A 23,299-nucleotide genomic window follows, 5' to 3' on the forward strand; every position below is an offset into this window, starting at 1 on the left:
AAAATAATATATTTTTATAGATATTGTTAATCAAAATATTATATTGGCGATCGTGTTGATGTGTCCTAATAGACAATAATATGGTTCAGTCTAGACGTCATTAATTCTGGATGGAGTATTATATTGTTTTGGTTGGATTGTAGGGTGGATCATTTTTATTCGGGCATCGTATATGGTAGAAGACGGGAGGAGAAGTGAGTTGGCGGTCGGTCGGTCGGTCAGCCAGCCAGCCAGAAGAAAAAGATGGAAGCGATCAATGAAACGAAATGAAATGGTGTGGTGGGCTCCTCCACAGCGGGATGGCCCGGCCCACCGGCGGGCAGCGCCCCCCGGCCGAGCTGGCACCGCCCACGTCGATCTGCGCGCGGATCTCGGGGAGCGCAGGGAGCGCGCGGATTTTGATTTCGCCGGATCCTGGGGCGGGGCCACCACCCGCGCTGCTCACCTCCATTTGCTCCACGTCACGCTGCCCTCCATATCTATCTCCTTCCTCCGCCGCTTCCTCCCCCCTCCTCCTTTCCGCTCTGCTACAGCTACCGGACCCGACGACTCCTCCGCCGCCGTCTCCGACCGCCATGCCACTGCCTCCTCCTTCCCTTTCTCCCGCCGCGGCCTCCTTCCCCGTTTCCTGACTCAGCCCTAAGCTAAGGTGAGGTGATTCATGCATCCATCCCCACTTGCAGCCGCTACCAGTCTATCTATCTATCTTAGCTCCTCCGATCCTCCACTTCTCTGTATGATTGATTGTGCCTTCCGATTTTTTTGAGGGGATTTTACATCACATACTTGGATCTTTCTACTTTGGGGCCGGGTGATAATGTTTTTTTTTTCAATTAGGGTGTTGGGATCCCGCCGTCCTGCCGCTCGCTCTCGGAGAGGTCCATTTTAGACAGGTAAGCCATGCCAGTTTTAATTTTGGTTCATCCATCTCTCTCTAACAATAATGGAGTTCATGCTGATTACATACTCTGCATTCTTTTCTTTTCTTTTTAAGTGATTCAATTTGATGAATGTCGAATGCTACTGTCCCATCTCTTAGCAGGTTCTGCTGTGGGTCGGTCGGTCGGTCGTACTGAGGCATCTGCAACATCTCCCTCCCGCTTGCCCACTCGCGTAAACTCTGTTGCTATTCTCAATTCTCTCTCGACTGGATTCACCCAGTCCGCTCTCTCTGCACTTGTTCAGATTTTCTTCTCCCAGTTGATATGTCTGAACCAGCATCTTCACTTGCAGCAATCACACCAGTAGATGGTTTAACAAGAGCTTGCTTCACTCACCGGGAAGTCTTCCACACCGTCTGTGTCTCCTCACTCATGTAAACCACCCACCTGGCCACCACAGATTGCTTATTCTCTCGACCTTGTTGTGTCTCCTGAATAACCACCTTCTTATTTGCATGCCCTCTTGCAGAAATTCTGAGCTGTTGGATGCAACTGAGGCGCTCTTGAAGGCAAGCGTAATATGTGCCCGACCGTCTCTTCATTAACCAAAGACCTGCCTCGAATCAATCCCACAACTTTTGTCTACCTCTTCGAGTCAGGCTGATGGAGGTTGCCCGTCAGCAACCCGGTGTGGATGGGCCTTGCCTCAGAGATGCCAGGCTGCTTGGGAATGGCGCCGTGGGTGGGGGCTATAGGCTCCAGGGGGAGGAGGACTTGAGAAACAATGACCCAGATGGCCTGCTCAGCGGGCCAACCTCCGGAGCGCAGCAGGGTGACATGGAAAACCAGCAGCAGCAGGTCTGCTGGGAGCGCTTCCTCCAGAAGAAGACTATCAAAGTCTTGCTAGTGGAGAGTGATGATTCCACCAGACAGGTTGTCAGTGCCCTGCTTCGTCACTGCATGTACGAAGGTTTGTTCATCCCACTTCATTCTTCTACCCTTCTATTTATTACTTAAACTGCTTTTGTTTTTTGTTAACTGGTTTCCTCTATTGTGTCTCTGTTTAACCGCATGCCTGGTTACGTTGTCATGGCTGGATGGATTCACATCTACAGCCACTAGGCTCCAGAAATTTTATTTGATGGCTAGCCAAACAAAATTCCATCACAATATTAGGGGATGACAGTATGAATTTACTGAGCCCCAGAGGATTTCAGGTTCAGAAGGACAACTTCAATGGCCGAGTGGCCGATCCTTCAGAAGGATTGGCCTACCCACCAGTCAGAAAAACCATTCACACGTTATCATGATAGCAGTTAAGACATTCAAACTATGACCTGATCAGGTGAACTACGAACTGCAGTAAATGAAATAACTGGAGCTACTAGTCTTATTAGTTGCTACTCTGGTAGACCCTTGCTTTCATCCCTTCACACCATGGCTCTACTTATGTCCAGGTGCTGGCAATCAATCTTTTCTGTTTTGAGTAATGCATATGTAGCGGAGTCAAAGAAAAAGAGAGGAGGGAACTCGAGAGCGACCACCCACCGTGTAAGCAACCGCCTTGCTGCTGTCACCTCCAGTGGTGACAGAGCCATCAGCCCCCTTCCCCTCCCTCCCATTCTCCCCTTTCCCTTTGTGTCTCTTCATTTCACCCTCGCTTCAATGTTTTAGATCCGACTTGCTACAAAACCTCTAGATATGCCCCTTTTACTTCTTTCCTCCAATGAGCCACCTCTGTCAAGTTGTTGCCTGGAATTTGTAACACCTATCGTGTTTGGTCTCTTGCCTTGCTTAGGTCTTGTGTCCCCTCTTTCCCTCTCTTTTCCTATCTTTCCTCAGGGGAGCCTTGGCAGCCAGCTCAAATTTGCCAGCTATGTTATGTGGCACCGGGCAAGAGACTAGCTAGCAACTTTCTTTAGCTATCGGTGATGTGGAAACGAGGCAATGGCTGTAAGCATGGCTAACAATTTCGTGTCACATTGCAAAGGGCCACGGTCCGACATGTGATGGTTACAATCGGAACTGACAAAGTGGCGGTGACCATGAATGATGATCACCATGACCTTTGTTTATCCAACAAGCTCTCTGGGGGCTGTAAGACACCAATTGAGAATTTGTAGTTGCCCCGTTGTATGCTGCCACCTTGTTTGAAATCACAGTGGTATGCCTCTTCATCTCTGTTCTCTCGGAAGGCACTTTCATAGTGTCACTCATCTGCATGATCATCCATTGGCTTTTTACCCGATAAGCTGTTTCCCCTTAATCTTCCAAGGTGTGCCTTGCATGTGGGCACAAGTGCTAGGTTGGAATTATGAGAGGCCTGTGTGTCATGGTGGTGATGATGACGAGTTTGTAAGGTGGTGATGATGACGAGTTTGTAAGGTGGTGATGATGACGGGTTTGCAAGGTGGTTGTCAACAACAAAATTATGTTGCTTTGTTAACAGTCATCAAGAGGTTCTTTGGAGATCAACGAGCGCTCCTTACTCGATCTTGGGTAGGTGGAGAGACGTCAAGATAGTCAACACGGTGAAGCACTAATTTAATATTTTTATTTTCTTACAAATGAGCTATGGTATTAAACTTACTGACCAGAATAAGCTAAAGCATGGGTTGGATGGCACATGTGTTTTTCCTCTCTCTTCTCAATCTTCCTCCATCTTGTTCTCTTTCCTTATAATCACTGGCTGTTAGGTAGCTACGACCACAACAATTGTAGCAAGCACTGGCAGACATGGTTAGCATAACACCATTGGTGTCTCGTACTATCTCTCTCCTTTCCTTTCCTCTTTCTTTGCTAACTCCATGTGATGTCTTGTCCAATATGAAGAAAAACATCATAGTAAGATTGTTCAAATGGGCTACGACAAAGGACATTAGAAAAACACCATTTTGTGCCTACTTCATTGATTTTGATTCAGTGGCATGAGCAAAGATAATACCTTTGGTACTAGTGGATAACATTTTGTCGCCATATGTAGTCAATGTTGAGCATCTCTAACATGGCCTAAATCTTGTTGTGGACGTTGATCTTCTACTCGTAATTGTAGAACAACTCAAGAAGAAGATTTGATGACGGCAAAGATTTGTAGAGGGTCATATTGTTGCATAGTAGCAGTGGAAAATCTCAAGGACAGGATTTGACGGGGGCACAACTACAAAGAACTTTATCGACCATGCAACTTTAGGATTTGGTGGTGTCAACAATTATCAAGTGACCAAAATGATTTACCTCTAGAACTTTTTTAAACCGCCGAATTAGAGTTTGATAGTTGGTTAGCCATTGCCACTTTGCCTTGCTTACATGGCAAGGTTCGCGCGTGGATGTCTGAGTGACATTGCCATGGTCGGCATGGTATGAATGATGGGCTAGATCTTGTCTTGACCATGCACAATTTAGTTAATGCCTCCATTAGATTTCATAGAGTTGTCATGCCATGCTTCTAAACTAGATCTCGTTGATGGTGGTGCACGGAAGAAGGCCGTGGTGGCATGGCAAGGCGGTTCCTTGTGGGTGTGGTCGTGTTATAAAGAGGAGACTGTGGAAGCGTAAAAAGACAAAAGGAACATGAGGAAGAAGAAACATGAGATAGTTCATATCTTATGCTGTATGAGACAATGTTTTCAAACATGTAGTTGACTTGACGCCTTGTTAATATACTCTTAGTTAACTTGGAAAGTGACCAAACATGCAAATTGTAGGAAGTTCAAGGAGCCAAGAAAGAAGTTTTCAGATGTGGGAGCAAGTGATTCAATTCTCTAACTTTATGGAGTGCCAATGCATTTCTTTATTCGTACGCTAAACAAAAAAATTAGTTGAAGAAAGGGTTATGACAAATATAACCCCTAAGATAACTTTCACCCACAAACTCCCTACAAAAGAACCTTTTTGTATCGCGCTACTCTCTTTCCTTCCTTCATCCTTTCGCTCAGTTCCCCACCTAAACCTGTTGCCCTCCAAATCTCCTACCCTCTCAGTGTCCACGCCGGTTTTGTTGTTTTCATCTCTGTCCGGTGCTTGTTAAGGATCACATAATCATCCTATTCTATCTCATTGTCACCACCATTTTCACTCCCCATGCCAGTGACCACAAGAACATCGCTCCTCGTGATTTCAATTATCCTCGCCTCTACCATACACATTAGCCATTGTTTCTCTACTTTGCATGGGCCATGAGCGTTTATGGATGCCTTTGTCATTGGTCCACCTTTGTTTCCCTACTTTGCCACACTTGAGCTGATTCGGGTGCCCTGTCTCAAGCCCAAGCTTTGGCGGTCACCCATATCTCCACATCGTCATTAGTGTCCTCCTTGCTGCTCATCATCATCACTCCACCTCCGAATTCAGCAACCACGAGCAAAGTTGAGGTTGTTTCGTTTTTCTTTCAGTTGCATTCTCGTTGCTTTTTCAGAAAAAGCTTTTCTTAAAATGTTTGTACTGTTGTGGTTGAATTTCCATGTGTTAAATGGTTGCATTTCCATATAAGTTTCACAACTTGGAAGATCCTCTTCAAAGGGGAAGTTATCTTGCATTGTCGTTTGCACTAAGAGTCACATGATTCGTATATTTATTGGAAACATTATGGTTTCCTCAGCATGAAGGGCCACATTTGCCACAACAGTGGTCGACGAAGGAGAACAGCACAATTGAGCCCAGAACGGCTCCAACTTCAATCAAAAGCGTAGGGCAAAGTCACAAAGATGACTTTTATCATGCTTTGCTTGATGAGTCTCCTGGCAAGCACATTCTTGGCAAACAGGTGGGTTCAAGACATCATTGTATCGCTACTGAACTGGTGGTAGAGAACAACAATGAGGGAGTCTTGTTTCTAAAGGGCATCACTATTGGGTCGCCATGAACATTTGACCACCTACAATAGTTCCATCAGTTTATGTTGGGGACAACAAACGGGAGCATAGGATTGTATCATGACATCCCATCCAAGTGCCCCCCCCCCCAGATTGAGAGGGACACTACCACAGTTTGCATACTGCGATAACCCTAACACGAAGGGAAGAGCAGCATACTGACACCATTACAAGGCTTTGAATGACACCAACAGTGTGAGGAACAACATCTTGGCAATAGAGCAAGAGATACAATACTATAGGTTGTCCGCTTCGCGGAGCACCTCCCGATAGGTTCTCAGCACTCTTTGGTGGCAAAGTGACATATGAGGCATAAAGGTCATGTCCACTACCGATGAACTATGCTTATGATCGGTGAGATCCACCATTACTCCACATGAAGGATGTCAGAGGGCTTAGCTAAGCATTGAAAATTGGCTAATGCCTCGTACTGATCCTTGCCATATTGCTGGACATACGAGGGTCTAGTCTCCAACTAATTACTATGACCTACTAGCATAGGAACGACGCTGACTAGGGTCTATCTTTGGATGGCTAATGGTTTCTAAGGATCTCGAACGGTTCAGTTGCTGGAGTTTCGGCCCGTGACACTTGAAAGTGGTAGGATAGCCCTTCTGAGTTTCTTTAAATTTATGCAATTGCTACTCAAGCGGTAGGAGAGGATGAAAAGGTGATGGCAAACAATTTTGAAAACAAAAAAGAGAAATACTAATGGCAGTCGGGTCTGATCAATTTATTTCTGGGAGCATTAATGCTAGTTGATACTGGCTCACTTTCAAGAAACATATGATTGAGCAGAAAAAAAGTTAACTTTCAAGAAACAGTTAGCTTGTCCCGTACTTAATTTTTCAACAACTAGATGATGTACTCAGCTGCAACACTACAAGCGGTAAGTGTCATATTTGTCATAGAGCGAATTGGAGGCTGGTCACCGGAATGTGTTGAACGTCGCATTATGATCATAGGAACTTTGTACTCTGACAATTCTTCTTTGTCCTCTTGCTCTTTGAGGAGTGGTTGCCTTTGAAATGAGAAAAAAAAGGTGAATCACAACCAAATGGGGAAACAAAATTACTAAAGGAAATCACTAGTCCCATCGATATAAGTCTTGAAGAGGATTGAGGTATTTCATGGGGGAGTTAGAAGAGGTTTGGATGAGATTACTCTATTAATTACTTTGATACATAATCTTCTGCCACGGCTTGAAGGGGATTAGAGTAGTTCAAAGGGGAGTTATCCATAAATTGGGATGAGAGTGCCCTATATATTGATGCTTAACCTTCTGGCGTGGAGTTTTTGATACAAAACCCCTCCTAACGCAAGTTGACTTCCTAATTCTAAAGTTGCTGAAATGAGACCATTCAATGAATTGGCTAGCTCGTTGGCCTATTGTTTAGACCAACTTTACATGCATATGACAACTGCAAAGTATTGTCTGTACCCGAATGAACCTTCATTTTTAGACATTTCTTGAAATCGCTCCTCCAGATAATTACAGAGTGGTCTTCTTTAGGTGATGGTTAACTGGTTTCCTAGAAAATCATCAAGTTGAAGCCGTTTTTCCAATTCATCTGTACTAACATCTTTCATGAAAATCAAATAGCTGGTGTCACTATGTTCCATTGTTTCGTCGAGTAAACTGGTAGTAATAATTATGCCTCTCCTTCAACTCTTAAGTATTAAGAAACTCTATGGATGAACCTACTCCAGAACTAGTTCCTCATGCTTGCCGTTGTTGGACTCCATATGATAGACACCTTATTATTGTGTCTTGGACTCCTGGTCACTTTTATTGTTCACTTTTACTTTTTTACTATTACTAGTACCTTTATTTATTATTGTTTTATCATCATCTTTTTAGTTTTATATTATAGGTTTCATCTTTAGCCTACCATAACTTGCTTGGGACAAAGACTTTGTTGTTGTTGTTGTTGTAACCTAGACATATCCTTTGGTACTATTGTGTATTGTCCATTATAGGAGTCCATAATTGTTACGTCAATGGTACACTTGAATAGATATTAAACGTTCTTGAGTTTCATGTTTTCTTGCAAGTATACTTGAGTCGCCTTGGGATTCTTTCTTGTTTAGCGAGCAAAAAGGATATAATATGCAACTTTAGAATAGGTAAGGAGAATGTGAAGAGGGAGAGGACAACAAAGAGAAACAAAGGGTCGTGATAGAGGCAAGGGACGGTGACGCTGGCGGCAAAGGCAAGGGGTGGTAGCGGCATGCAAGAAGGATGGAAACAGTGGTGGCAAAGACAAGATGACATGAAAGATTGGGAGGGCGTGGAAGAGAGAGGCCTAGGGTCTTCCATTTTACTAGATACTTTTAGGCCATGTGGGACGATGGTTTATATGGGATGAGTGCTTCACGCCAGTTGTAGTCCTATCAGTGGCGGGCATACTCAGGGACAAGGGTGTACATATGTGTTTTTGTGAATTTTTTTTTCTAGACGTAGTATTCAGTAGGTAAGTTCTCCAATAGACAGTAGTCCACGTCGCCAACTCACCACGACGGCCCAAGCCACAGCGCCGCAGTGGTCACTAGTCCCACGGCGGTACGGTCCACTGCCACGTGCCCACACCTCATGGCCCACGCCCAGGCGCTCCATTCCTTATTCCCGACGGCCCACGCTCCATTCCCCATCGACCGTGAGATGGATCTGAACTGCGGCGGCAATGCGGCGCGGGCGCAAGCCAGTTAATGTGGATTGCTGTCGTCAACCAAAGCCATTTGCATTCCAATTTTCATTTTCATCTGGCCAGTTAATGTGCAGTAGGAGTTTCTCCTCTCAAGCAGGTGCGAATTCCGATAATACGGAGGATGAGTTGGAGGACGAGTTTTCTGATCTGGAGGTTCAATTTGGAGCTGATAAAACTGATGCAGGGTTGACATCTGAAGATAGTTCAGATGAGGATGCAATTGACGAATCTATGACGCAAGCGGCCATGGACACGTCACAATGTTGTGAGAACTCATACTCCCTCTCCCTCTCAGTCATTCGAACAGATGTGGCTATATATAACTTAGTATGTACATCCAAGTTGAAAATCCTGGGCCCGTCACTGCTACATATGCCCTTCATCCTTGGCTCTGGCTACCACGACAAGCGTCACCTACATATCAAGATTCGTCTCATCCCTTCTTTATCCCTCTTCTCACCATCTTCCTCCTTTCTCCTTCCTCTCTTTCCCTCCTTACCACTCAGCTACCTGGGCATCCAACCCCACTAATCGTCTTAAACCTTGCTTAACAGCCTGGGTCTTTAAGCCTACTCACACACTGGATAGACCACACCTATGCAATAACCCACTTATGCTTTTGTTCTTGCTTCTCATAAAACGGTTAACTGGAGCGTTTTGATCACTGGTCCTTTTATTTGGCTCAAACTTCCTTCAACTAGTAGTATGGTACAATTTGGTTATTGCCTCCCATGCAAACATGCCAAACTCCACACACACATGTTCATGGACTCACACGAGCTAGCCCACTGGGCCTATTAGGCTAGGATATCACACTAGCTCTTTTAAAAACTCTAGCATTGCATCTAGTTTGGTTTATCTATTAAGCTTAGGTTTTTGCTCCTTTTTTATCTACCATGCTTTTTGTTCTGTCATTACATTCATTGGTGGCATAATGACATTTTTAATTTCATGTTAGTAGCTGCAAATACCACAGTTCTCTCATCGCAAGGACTATATATATGAGGATTCAGTCCACAGTTAGAGCCTTTCGATATGTTGATGCCAGTGTGGAATTTGATTAGATATCGTGATAGCATGTCAAACCCTTAGGCTGCACTTGCACTAGCTAGATCACAAGAATAGCGGAAACAATTTATTCACTTGTCGATATGAATTGATCCTCAACCATGAAAGGTTTTCCCTTGTCTTGTTAGTTTGCAAAGTACAAACCCCACATTGCCATGTAATGGCAATGATCATGGCAATGATAAATATTATCTAAATGGCATGTGGATAGTTGCAAAGGGCAAAGTATCTTAGGTTGTGCACAACAAATAGTTGTATAAGTCGAAGGATGTCTCTAGTTGTGTGAACCATGGTGGTGTTAGAGATATGGTTACTATTGCTTGCCTTGTATAGTACTGATAGTCTGCCTAGTATAGCGCTTGTTTTAGTTGCCTTGTATAGCTCCTGATTATCTGCCTTTTGTGGCATCATGTGTGTGTGTATATATATATATATATATATATATATATATTGTATGTATATTCTGCAGGTATACTCACTGTAGTTCATGTCTGCGCACACCCTACAAGTTGTAACTCACAGTGTTTCGGGTTGTAACTGGGGGATGTGCGCAGTGCGAATAACAAGCTGTAACTCACAGTGTTAGCTTTTCGTGTTGCAATTATGCATTTATGGACGTGAAGTTGTAACTGGTCTACCTAACAAGTTGTAACTCACAGTGTTTCGAGTTGTAACTGGGGGATGTGTGCAGTGCGAATAACAAGTTGTAACTCATAGTGTTAGCTTCTCGTGTTGCAATTATGCATTTCTGGACGTGAAGTTGTAACTCATAGTGTTTCAGGTTGTAACTGGGGGATATGCGCAGTGCAAATAACAAGTTGTAACTCACAGTGTTAGCTTCTCGTGTTGCAATTATGTATTTTTGGACGTGAAGTTGTAACTGGTCTACCTAACAAGTTATAACTCACAGTGTTTCGGGTTGTAACTGGGGGATGTGCGCAGTACGAATAGCAACTACGCATAGACGCAGAACGTGTGTGTGTATATAATATATATATTCGGGCCTAGAGCCCTCATTATGAATACAAGTGCTATTCATAACATGGTATAAAAGCCAGATCCTGACTGCTATCCCACAATCGAGATCCTCTCTCCCGACATTATCCTCTGATGAGCTCTCTACTGTCATACCTTGTAATTCTATCTCGGACTAAAGGCCTCTTGTGACACGTCTACACGTGTTGTTCGCCAGTAGCTGATCCTCCTGATGATCCATCCTCTCCTAGTGTGTCATCTTCTTCAGAGGCTATGCCTGAGTCTCCTCGCTATGCCCTTTGGGACCGACAGTCGATTCAGCCTCTTGATTGGTTTGGTTTTGCTGGTGCCATTCTATCTGAGCCTACTTCTTATCGTGATGCCATTCTTCATCCGGAGTGGCAACATGCCATGGCAGAGCCTCTTGATTGGTTTGGTTTTGCCGGTGCCATTCTATCTGAGCCTACTTATTGTGATGCCATTCTTCATCCGGAGTGGCAACATGCCATGGCAGAGGCGATCACTGCTCTTGAGCGCACTGGCACGTGGGATCATGTTCCATTTCCTCTCCATGTCCCTCTGATCACTTGCAAGTGAGTTTATAAAGTTAAAACCTGCTCTGATGCTCCCTTGAGGGCTACAAAGCTTGTTTTGTACTCTTCTTGATTTTGCATTTGTTCGACAGCGGTCTATCTCTCAGCTCGATGTGAATAATGCCTTTCTAAATAGCGAGCTACGTGAGGAGGTGTATATGCTGCCATCTCCTGGTTATTCCGTTCTTGAGGGCATGATCTGTTGTCTTTGTCGCTCACTTTATGGACTCAAGCAAGCTCCTCGTGCCTGGTTTCAGCGCTTTACTTATGTAGTTACTGTTGCTGTTTTTTTCTGCCAGCACCAATGATCCTGTGCTCTTTGTTCATACCTCGTCTCGTGGACGCATCCTTCTCCTGCTCTATGTTGATGATATGATCATTATTGGAGATGATTCTGTGCATATTGCCTTTGTCAAGGCATGGCACAGTGAGCAGTTTCGTATGTTTGATCTTGGTCCTTTTCGTGTACAAATTAAATTTTTTTCTTTGTGTAACCTTTCATACAAGATGCATAATTCTCATGCGTATTCTTTAAAAGAAAAAACCTTGCATACAAGATATTTCTTTTTAAGTCGCTTGTGGTACTGAGATGGTCTTTTTAAGTTTGAATGTTGTAAGTTCTGATCCTGGTTGCTCATTGAAGGCACTACAATTCAATTGGCTCAGTTAAGACTTCAACTGGACTTGCCAAATGCTGATCCTCAGTCCACCTAAGTTCAGCTCAGCACATGCACACTTAACTACTGTTTCAACTGCAAAGTAGACAAACAATGCAAGCATATCGTTGCATTCTTGATTTATTCCAATATGCCGACCTGTAAGTCATGTTGGTGACTACATATGTTCATTCGGCTTCTCGTTGTTTTGGGTTGGGAGCTAATTATACTTAAGTGATGTTTTGCGTATATAAGATTTTTCGGTTGTGTTAGCCTATAAAGGAGTGTTTTCCTTAAGAAAAAATGATTTATGCTATTTCATTCTCTTCAGTTATCCCTGCCGAAAATGGCCAGCAAGCATGGACTTATCTTGAAGATTTGCAAAACAGCATTGACCTTGTTTTGGCTGAGGTTTTTATGCCTGGTGTATCCGGAATTTGTCTGCTGAGTAGGATCATGAGCCACAATATTTGCAAGAATATTCCAGTGATTAGTAAGTAGCTTTCCTCAACTCTACAGTATAGTTCTTATCATGCACAAAATGTTGTTTTTGTCATTTATTTAGTTCCAATGCTTTTAGCTGCTACACTGATGTGGTTTGTATGCAGTGATGTCTTCAAATGATGCAATGGGTACAGTCTTTAAATGTTTGTCAAAAGGTGCTGTTGACTTTTTAGTCAAGCCTATACGTAAGAATGAACTTAAGAACCTTTGGCAGCATGTGTGGAGACGGTGCCACAGCGTAAGTTGGTGGTGATCTGGTTTTGATATTATATGTTCTTGAAAATCCATCAAATACTACTTGCTGCTTGAATTTCAAAATTTTCTTTTTTATGCTTTCACTTTATTTCTTGTTCTGGTTCAATATGTGTGACTACTCTAAACTAGAGTTGCTTGTTTTGGAACTCAGTCCAGTGGTAGTGGAAGTGAAAGTGGCATTCAGACACAGAAGTGTGCCAAATCAAAAGGAGGCGATGAATCCGATAACAACAGTGGTAGCAACGACGATGACGACGATGCAAGCATGGGACTTAATGCAAGGGATGGCGGTGATAATGGCAGTGGCACTCAAGTATGATATTTGATGCCTTTTTTACTTCTCTAAAGCTTATTGCTAGCTGTTATGTAGTTCAAGGTATGAACATAATATACTTAGAATATGGAAAAAGAAAAAAATGGCTGAACTTGTCCATAACCACCTAAATAAAATGTATTAGAGGTCAATTTGCATAGCAGCTATATTTAATTGTCATTTTATAACAACAGGAATTGGACAGTTTTATTCCTGTCACGGACAAGCATTGATTTCTTCTGGATATGTATTTCCGTATTTTCTAGAACTGCCACATTCCTGGATGAACTAAATTAAAATTACTCTGGATCTGCATGCAATTCTAAATGTTCGCAAACACAACTACAGAATGTTTATTGCACCTAACATACGTAACACCATCTTGCCTCTGTTCTATTTTTAGGGGGGAAATGGCAGAGGACTTTAATATCTTGCTTATTGTAAAACAATATAGTGCCCCTTGTATGTTACACGTGTATTTTAGTGTAGTAGGCTAGTGGCACTCTCACTTTTGCTTAAATAGTAGTAAAGTGCTCAATATGACCAGATTGGTTCAAAGCTACATCAAATCCATTTACAAATATATGTGTGGCAAAACTTGAAAAGGAAGTGTTTGAAATGTTCTCAGGAGTTGATGTCCCTAAAATTTTGGCAGTTGCAGAGAAACAAATAAATTTTTTATATGTACAACCAATAAGTTTGGACATGACAAGTTTGTACACGCGACAGCCAAGCTTTAAAATCTCATGTTGGCCACTGACTTTCTCAATGCCATGTGTGTCCAGACTCTGGTCCCATATTGTCAGTCCCACAGGACAACATTTTGTAACCTGGGAGTGGCATATACAGTAATTTCCAAATACGATGTGAAAAGCTGCTTTGTTTAGACTTAGATCCATTAAAATTTATTTTTACCCCTTTGTTGAGCTTGTAATTTCCAATTGGTTGGGTTAACTTCGTTTCCTTTCGCCTTTTGCTTCTTTTGTAATTTTGTTTTGAACAGCTGTTGCTTTTTAATATAAATGTAGGGTTCTCCTTTAAGTGTTATGTAATTATCACTGATCAACAATGTTAGGGCATCCATACTGTATTTACAAAATGAACTAAGGTCAACATCGGATATTTCTCTGATATGGTTGTGCAATGAATCAAATTTCATTATGTATCAACCATTACTATACAATTCCTGTGTTTGCCATTGGATAAATCAAAGGTTCTATGACAGAATTTACATAAAGTTGCATATGGTTTCTGTTACTTATGCATGGCTTTGAGTTAGAATTCACTTCACATAAACAATTAAAATCATTTTTCAATTATTCATATTGCTTTGTTGTTTGTGTTTTATTGGAATTCAGAACTTGTTATTAGGCCTCCAGATTCAGTTACGGCCTCAGATAGAGAAGAGTTTTTTTTTTTCAGAATAAAAGCTTGTGTCCAAAACTGCATCCTACTAGATTGATTTGACTAGATCGTTGCAACCTGTATTATACCATTACACCCCTAGACATGACCTGAAATGGCAAAGACATAAGAAAGTTTTTAGTACAAAAAATAACCAGGTGTCGATAGGCAACCACTGGACATATTTTTAATTATAAGGTAGCAGTTAAAACTTACATAGGGAAGACACAGCTTGGTAACATGTTGAAAACACGACAACATTGTGGTGCATGAGTTGTTTATCTGGCAAAAGAACTATATAATTTCAAATTCTACAGTTCTTGGAAATATAAGGCTAGATGGGCATTTGTTAAATCTTGCAAACACATATATGTATTAGGATGAACTATGATGTTTTCATCTTGACAGGATTTTAATGATCTGATGGGGTTGGGTGCCAATCAGAGAATGGTAAGCACATTTATGAGGTAAAAATAGTGAAGCATTTGAGATGTCAGACTTCCAGGGAAAGCGGTAGGTTGGTACGTCTGCAGGATAACTAGGTCCGGAAAGTATTGTGGATTTGTTGGTGATGAGTACTCATGTCAATTTGTTATTGATCCATACCTGTTATTTGAAACATTTTGATAACAACTCAATGAAGTGTTAAAACATGCATGGACTACCGTCCAGTAGAACTAATGTAATTCATGATTTGATGGCGTATTCTTTTCATTTAAAATAAAAACTCGACCAACCTAGGAGTAGCATTGCATTAAGAAGGAATAGGCACGCAAATACATTTATATGCTTGCAACTTGGGTGGTAGGGTGTACAGTTGCACCTCCCACCAACTGAACTAGGCTCAATTCCTTATTCTTTTCATTATAATGGCTTGTGAACATGAGTGATATTCTACTCTTCTTTCTGTAATTGGTGGTGCACCGAATTTTTTTGTTTTTGTTTTTGTGACTAAGCCATGTTCTCATTTGTTTTTTATTGAGCATATCTCTGTTTGTTTTTTTGCCTCTGGCTCTATCACTGATAGGTGGGGTCTAGGCCCATGTATCAGTGAAAGAACCCAGTGGTAAGCTGGACATAAACACAATTTTTTCAACAACTGCACTAGGTCGAGTAGTTATATCAAAAGCATGAACACATTTTAACTGTTTTTTCTCATCAATTTGTTAAAAGACGCAGAGCTCGTGGACAAAGCGTGCTGTGGAGATCGACAGTCCACAGGCTATGTCTCCAGATCAGTTAGCTGATCCACCTGATAGCACTTGTGCACAAGTGATCCACCCAAAGTCTGAGATATGTAGCAACAGATGGCTACCAGGTACAAACAACAGAAATTGCAAGAAACAGAAAGAAACTAATGGTATTGTATGCTCAAGTGATTCACTATGCAATTTTACAAAAAGAAACTTCTCGAGCCATCTTACGAATTAAATTTCAATGACTGTTTTCAGACGACTTTAAGGGAAAGGACATGGAAATAGGTGCCCCTAGAAATTTAAAAGTGGACCATCAATCTTCCCCAAATGAGAGGCCCACCAAACCAGCAGATAGGCGTTGTGAGTATCCACCAGAAAACAATTCAAAGGAGACAATGATGGAAAATTTAGAGGAGGCAACTGTTCGAGCTGCTGATCTAATTGGTTCAATGGCCAAAAACATGGATGCGCAGCAGGCAGCAAGAGCTGCAGATGCCCCTAATTGCTCCTCCAAAGCGGCGCCAGAAGGGAAAGATAAGAATCATGATAATATTCTGCCATCACTTGAGTTGAGTTTGAAGAGGTCGAGATCAACTGGAGATGGCGCCGATACAATTCAAGATGAGCAACGGAATGTGTTAAGACGATCAGATCCCTCGGCATTTACGAGGTGCAAAACATAATATCAGTGTCATTAGTGAGTTATGAAAGCAACAGTACGTTGCGTACTAACTGTTACTTTTGTTGCAAGGTACCATACATCTGCGGCTTCTAATCAAGGTGGGACAGGATTTGTGGGGAGCTGTTCACTGCATGATAACAGCTCGGAGGCTATGAAAACGGATTCTACTTACAACATGAAGTCAAATTCTGATGCTGCTCCAATAAAACAAGGCTCCAACGGCAGTAGTAATAATAATGACATGGGTTCCACCACAAAGAACGTTGTGACAAAGCCCGCTACAAATAAGGAGAGAGTGATGTCACCCTCAGCTATCAAGGCTAATGCACACACCTCAGCATTTCATCCTGTGCAGCACTGGACGTTGCCAGCTAATGCAACAAGAAAAGCGAAGGCTGATGAAGTGGCCAACAATGCAGCGAAGAATGCTCACCCGGGCGAAGTACAGAGCAATCTCGTGCAACACCCTCGTCCAATCCTTCATTATGTCCATTTTGATGTGTCACGTGAAAATGGTGGGTCAGGAGCCCCACAATGTGGTTCATCCAATGTATTTGATCTTCCACTTGAAGGTCAAGCTGCTAACTATGGTGTGAACGGAAGCAACTCAGGCAGTAACAATGGAACCAACGGACAGAACAGAAGTACCGCTGCCGCAAGTATGGCTGCTGCAAATGCTGAACGGACAAATACGGAGATTGCTAATGGTGCCATTGACAAAAATGGGCCTGGAGGTGGCAATGGGAGTGGAAGCGGCAGTGGTAATGACACGTATGTGAAACGGCTCGCCCCGGCCATAACACTGCGAGAAACACAACTGATCAAATATAGAGAGAAAAGGAAAGATCGGAACTTTGGAAAGAAGGTAGACTGTTTTCAATTGCATGTTTCTTCAAGCAGTGATTTTAAACCTTTTCAGTTCCAACTCAACTGAACCAACAAAATAGCATGTAATCAAAAGATTCTATCAAAGGCTGGCTAAATAAAATTTCATACAGATATCATGTTGTTTCAAATGAATTACAAACATTTTGTTTTCTGCCAAAAAACATAAAAGACGCTTAAAGAACAGATGACCCTAAATTGCCTACATGAAACCTGTTTTTTCTTGAAACTGCTGTGTTGTGGAAACTATCTATTTAAAATTTTGATTCCGTGTTACTCTCAGAATATTGACTAGACTGAAACAAGCTTTGAAGAACAGAGTGCATATCATTTTTCTTCCTATATGCTGCTGAGGTTTTTTTTTTGTTTCTTTCTTTCTATGTTTGATAAAGCTTTGGATAGGACCGGTTTCTTTCTGATGGCTGTCTGCCATTTCCAGGTGCGGTACCAGAGCCGAAAGAGGCTGGCTGAGAAGCGGCCACGGGTCCGTGGACAGTTCGTGAAGCAGGCTGTACAAGATCAGGGCGGAAGGGAAGGAGCTGCAGATAGATGACCCCCCCCCCTAGTGTGACTCCGGCTCCGCCTCCAACTCCAACATGGCTGCATGCACCTGCTTTGGACTCCCAACACCTGGCAATTAGACAGTTAATTCTTCCTTCGCTGGTCTGATCTGATATGGTCGACAACATCCCCTTCCTATCCATCATTGGTTCCTCCACATTTAGAGTCGTCTATCCTGGAAAGAATAAATAAGGAACTCCTGTGATCCCTTATATTTTGCATGCATTCACAAGTATAGTACAGAAGAAGCATGTGGCTGACAGGCTCCAGGTGGTCTGTAATACTACCTACTATATATATGGGAGTCAAGTCATGCTGAAATGTAACTAAGCATGTACTGTACTAGTAATGTCTGAACGGTACTGCTGTGTGTTGTCATGTGTGGTCTTGGATCAGTTGTCGATCTGGCAGCAGTAATGCAGTTGAGTTAGCTTACGGTTATTCGGTTATGCTGCTGCTGCTGCCGCCTGTGCCAGTTCAAGTGTCATCAGTCATTCTATACACATCCTCCTTCAAATAGAATTTCGTGCTTGTTACTATGTGTCTAATTTGGTACTACTACTTTTAGTTACCGGCAGCAATCGTAATTTTGTTCCTTGACTGTGTGTCCGAAGTTACATATATCGTTATGACAAAGGCTGTTATTCTGTTTCCTATTCCTCTGTACACGTTCTCGTCCATTCCTTGACTGTAGCATCACTTGTAATGTGCGGCATCCACCTCCGTGATTGTAGTTAGCGTTGTTGCATAAACGGCTATAGAATAGCTTATTCTATAGCCAGTTGCATAAACGGCTATAGAATAGCTTATTCTATAGCCACCAACATGTACGATAATAGAAGTAGAAATTTACAACACTCGATAGCAGATTTACGACGTTACGTTTTACTACATCAATTCATATACTGTATATATATTATATGCTTAGGCTCAACTCTAGTTACTGTTGCGGCTAATAAACTCAGAGCCACTTTTCTCCCCGCACGCCAACCACATGTATGGCCGAAGGCTGGTCAAAGTAATCCCACCATCCACCTCTCCCATTCTAATTTTTAAAACAATTTTTCTCCTAAACCGTAGCTTCGATTGATGAACATGTCGAAGATTAGTTCCCAACAATATATTCGTAAATTGGTTAGGTACCTTCGAGTGTAGGGATTAATCACAAGGCGAGACAAACGATATATAAAAGTTCGGGCCTCCGATTGGAGTAATACCCTACGTCCTGAGGGGGTGTTGTTGCCGTATATTGATAATCTCGAGTACAAGTAATGTTGCTAAGGCTATTACAAGTAGTTGATTGGATCTAATCTATGCTAGGGCTAAAGTTATCGAGTAGCTCCTTTGTTGGGGTCTTGATGCTTGCCTCTCTCTTTTCACCGTGTTCTCTTGTGTGTTTCGTTGTGTCGTCTTCCCCAGCCTTTCCGCCTTATATAGAGGTGATGTATCGATTCCTATTTAGCCGTAGTCGATAGAGAGTTATCTTCTTTAACGTTTAAGTAGATAGACCTGTTTTGAATACTGATTGTATCGAGTTGGATAACCAATCTAAACCTTCCTAGTATGTACTTCCTTGATTCTGGGTGTATCAGGTACTACTGATTCAGTTTCATGATATCTAGAGCTGCCGAATATGTGTCGTATATACCCTGTCTGTGTATGATGTACTCCTTATGCGCATACACTCTATAGTCAGATATTCGACAGTAGCCCCCTAACTCTACCCCAGAGGAGAGGTTTCCATAAGCACCTACTCGAGTACCACCAAGTTTAAGCTTGGTCGAGTAAAGTAGATCAGTCGGGTCGAGCGCCCTGTGGTTAACCGCACTCAAGACTTGAAGAAAAAGATTAAAGAACTCAACTGATCGATACCCGACTCTGAGTTGTGTTAAAAAACCTTTCAAAATTTGAAACGGCGGGTATAGGCGCATTTAATGTGGGCAGAAGGCCGTGCAGAGATTCACACGTTGTCATCGTCCCTCTTTTCGCGCCGATCGAAGCATTGTAAAGGTGGGAGTGGTTGAAGATGCAGTAACTTTTTGGTTATTTACCCGTAAGACCCAGACTTGTAGCGGCCATTCCTCGTTATTTCCACCATTCTTCCTGCACAAGCCTTCCAGCTTTCTCCGCCCCAGCACGCTCCACCGCTAGAAAGAATTTTAGATCCATGGATCCTAGCTCTTCCTCGAAGATCCTGACTTCCTCCTCGCCTGAGAAGCGGTCGGACGCAGTAGCCGCCGGTACCTCACTCGATCAGTACGATGAGGCGAGGTTTATGATTGAGGCCTGGACACCCTCGACGATGCAAGAATCTCAGCTAGTGGAACTCGAAGCAGAAGGAGTGGTGCTGCCTCGCAGCCTGGTTGAATGGAGGATGGCACCCAGTGAGAGATTCCCTTCCTGCAAGTTTGTAGTTTTCGAGTCTTTCTTCCATTGCGGTTTTAACATCCCTCCTTCCAAGTTTCTTCTCAACGTGCTCGATCGACACCAAATTGAATTTCACCACCTGAACCCCAACTCCGTCACCATGTTGAGTGTTTTTGTTCATCTTTGTGAGGCTTTCCTTGGCATCAAGCCAAGTTTGAATCTTTTTTCGTATTTTTATAAACTGAAGAGGATTACCGAGAATAAATGTGTTGGAGGGTGTGGTTTCCAATTAAGCAGTGGAATGAAAAACTCCTATATCTTGGTTCCCCTAACCTCCTCTTGGTCGAAGGATCGGAAAAAGCTTTGGTTTTACGTTTCCAATCCTGACCCTATTGGTTTTCCTTTAGAGTTTAGAGGTCCTTTTCCCGTCCAAAATATTTCTTGGACACAAGAGCACCGAGAGTCTGACCACACCACCTACTTCGCCAACAGGATTGGCATGCTGAGTTAATTTGCCCTAACTAGGTGGCATGTGGCTAGAGACTTTATTAGTAAGAGATTGAGTCCTTTGAAGGCGCGAACGCGTCTGGCTTAGGAATACAATGGGGATGAGAATGCTTCCAGGGATGCAGCCGGATGTAAGGATTAGTTAGCACTTTGCCCTTTTCGTTTTGCTATGACCTTCGAGCTTTGTCGAGTAACATTTCTTTTCTTTTTCAGCCATGCCTGCACAGGATGTCACCGCCCGGCTGAATAAGTTTTTCTCTTCCAGCGCACCGGAGTGTGTCATTCTGCCTTACTCCTTAACGAATCCTCGACCAGACGTAAGAATTTATTAATGGAAAAGTAGGACCGGTTATTATCTATTTGATCTGACTTGTTTGTATGACTGCAGGCTCCAGTCTTTCGCCAAGGACATATCCTTTCGGGCGAGGTTTTTGATCTCGACGGCGCTTCTTCCACCGATGCCGTCGACAAGGGGAAAGGATCAGCCAATGAGGAGGCTGAGGGGTCTCTTTGATCGAAGAGATCATCCATGTCTTCTCACCTGCTACCTGATCCGAGCCCTCTCAAGTGCAAGTGAAGGAGCCCTCGGGTATGCTGATTGAAATTCTTATTATCTTCTTATTTCCTTTCAAATTATTAATTGGATACTTGAATGCATTCGGTTTGGATGAGTGGTCTTTTTTAGGGAATGGTGAGTGTACCGACCTAATCGCCTCCTCGAGCAACCGCCACTCGCGATGACCCGGCTGAAAAGGTAGTCTTCTCGAGTTATAGATTTTCTTTCGGTCATTCTACTAATGACGGATTTGCATGGTGTGGCTTTTTTAGGGGACGTCTGGTGCGTCCTCGCAATCGCCAACTCGAGGGACCATCATGCCTGATGACTCGACTAGAGAGGTAATTTCAATCGAATTATCGCTCTTTAGTTGGTCATACTTTCACTCGATAATAAATTCTTATCATCAAGTTCTTTGCAGGCTACTGATGCCTTGGCTTTGCCTGGTCCATGTGTAACTCCTCCACCGGCTCCGCCTGCCGGACCAAGAATGAAGAAGGCCAAAGTCAAGCATCATTTCACACTTCCCAATTTCAAAGAGGTTTGTCCTGGATCCTGATCTTGACTGGTCGATTGGCAGTCTTTTCTTTTCCTCTTCCCATTATTCTGTTGATTGCAGACTATCGACTGAGGCGCAAACCAAGGCTGCCAGCATCTCGACCAGTCATCCGAGGCTAACTTCCCCGGTTAACTCGGCCTCGGCTCCAATTAGAGATCCTGCCTCGAGCACGCTCGAAGAAGACCCGCAGCTCAATGGAAACAAAACTTCAATATCAATCCCAACCAATGACCTGTGGGCGGCAATAAAGGCTCTTCTCCAGGCTACAAGCGCTCAGGTAGCTGCAGCTGAGGCCAACCACCACATGAAGCTCGGAGCCAAGAGGGAGAAAATTGAACATAAGTCTGTCCCTAATCACAAGTGCGTGATTCAATTATTGAGTGACTAACAAAAATTACTTTCCAGTTTACCTTTTTCAGCCAAGAGGGAGAAAATTGGACATAATCATAAGTGCATGATATAATTATTGAGTGACTAACAAAAATTACTTTCCGGTTTACCTTTTTCAGGCCCTGAGTCCTCTTGTAACAACAAGGAAAAACTTCTTGCTGAATCAATGAAGAAGATTGACGATGATGTCAAGTATCGGGAGAGACTTAGGAATCAAGTGAACACCATGCGAGCTGAAAAGAAGGCGATGATGACTGAAAGGGATGCTGCCATTGCTCAGCGGGATGCTGTTGTCCTGGTTCTTCAAGAGCTGAGGGAGTAGACACTTGATCTTATGTCTCAGGTAGCCTTTGCAAGCACCGCCACATTGCTAGGTATCCTCAAGAGTTATAACCCCGTGCTCGATACCTCATTGGTGACAGTCGGGTTTAATTGTACTAGCGAGGAGGCTGCAAAACTTTTAGAAAGCATCCAACCAGTAGTTCTAGCCTTTGTCAAGTCATTGAGGCTTAGTCTGCCTAGTGACGATAGTGAGGGGAGTCCCTCGGACTGATGCTCCATCCTATTCTGGCACTTTTAAAACATATTTTATGATCTGAGAATGCACGCAACAATGCTACACTTTGCCAGTCTATTATGCCTTTGTCAGCTATTTCCTTATCGATGAAATAGGATTAGCATAAGTAGATGCAATAACTGATAGATACATGTTGTTATCATTCTAAAGACCATACGATTACGCATATGTCAATACCTGAAATCTTAACTAGATAAGCCATTAGATGCACGACCCTCGAGTACTCGAGAAGACCGTAATAGTGAGGAAAAGACTAATACAGAGCTAGAAAAGGAAAGAGCATATCAAATTTTTTGCGAACTTTTATCAATTTGCGCATTCGATCAGCATACAAACATGAACTCGATAGAGAGCACACACGAGATGTCTGACAATCTCTGTGCCGTTTGTTGTCCGTCATCGACCCAACGCATGCCTCAGTTGGTTCTATTTAATGTGATCTACGCAGAGCCAGATAAAATTTTGCAAAAAGCATATAAAAGAAATATGGTATTATGATGTAGCCCCTGACTCTATGGTCGAGGAAGAAAGTACTCGATCGGAGAGTAGAAAAGGATATACCTGTACCATTGATCGGAGAGCAGTGTTATAGCTCTCGACTATGTACTCGATAACGGAGTCGGACGAAGAGTATAACTCGTTCTCGACTATGTACTCAATAATAAAGTCGGTCAAAGAGTAAAGCTCGTTCTCGACCATGTACTCGATGACTGAGTCGGTCGAAGAGTAAAGCTCGTTCTCGACTAAATACTCGAGAATGAAAGCCCCCGAGCATTATGGTTTTAAATGCA

General features: G+C 42.9%; 1 protein-coding gene across 9 annotated transcripts; it reads left to right on the forward strand.

The window, feature by feature from the left end:
* Positions 1–195: 195 nt before the first annotated feature.
* LOC133890446 (two-component response regulator-like PRR37) lies at positions 196–18,100 on the forward strand. Of its 9 annotated transcripts, XM_062330816.1 has the most exons (14): positions 198–649; positions 838–893; positions 1,043–1,113; positions 1,234–1,315; positions 1,411–1,450; positions 1,541–1,851; positions 12,084–12,245; positions 12,361–12,494; positions 12,663–12,824; positions 14,637–14,678; positions 15,402–15,588; positions 15,680–16,094; positions 16,176–16,971; positions 17,431–18,100. In XM_062330816.1, exons 6-14 carry the CDS (start codon positions 1,545–1,547, stop codon positions 17,542–17,544), a joined length of 2,319 nt encoding a protein of 772 aa, XP_062186800.1. In that variant the 5' UTR covers positions 198–649; positions 838–893; positions 1,043–1,113; positions 1,234–1,315; positions 1,411–1,450; positions 1,541–1,544; the 3' UTR covers positions 17,545–18,100. The 9 variants fall into 9 exon arrangements, with proteins under 9 accessions (XP_062186804.1, XP_062186807.1, XP_062186802.1 ...); XM_062330820.1 differs by having other exon boundaries at positions 196–649; positions 1,411–1,851; positions 15,402–15,546; XM_062330818.1 differs by having other exon boundaries at positions 197–649; positions 1,411–1,851; positions 15,408–15,588.
* Positions 18,101–23,299: the final 5,199 nt, after the last annotated feature.

Source organism: Phragmites australis, chromosome 14 (genome assembly GCF_958298935.1).
Source record: "Phragmites australis chromosome 14, lpPhrAust1.1, whole genome shotgun sequence".
Classification (NCBI taxonomy): Eukaryota; Viridiplantae; Streptophyta; class Magnoliopsida; order Poales; family Poaceae; genus Phragmites; species Phragmites australis.

What these genes read in the sequence shown, in the direction of transcription:
- LOC133890446 (XM_062330817.1), top strand. Translation starts at nt 1,545, where the DNA reads ATGGAGGTTGCCCGTCAGCAACCCGGTGTGGATGGGCCTTGCCTCAGA. An exon ending in TCGTCACTGCATGTACGAAG is followed by an intron (nt 1,852 to 12,083) that starts GTTTGTTCATCC and finishes CATTCTCTTCAG; the next exon opens with TTATCCCTGCCGAAAATGGC. An exon ending in GAAACAGAAAGAAACTAATG is followed by an intron (nt 15,589 to 15,679) that starts GTATTGTATGCT and finishes GACTGTTTTCAG; the next exon opens with ACGACTTTAAGGGAAAGGAC.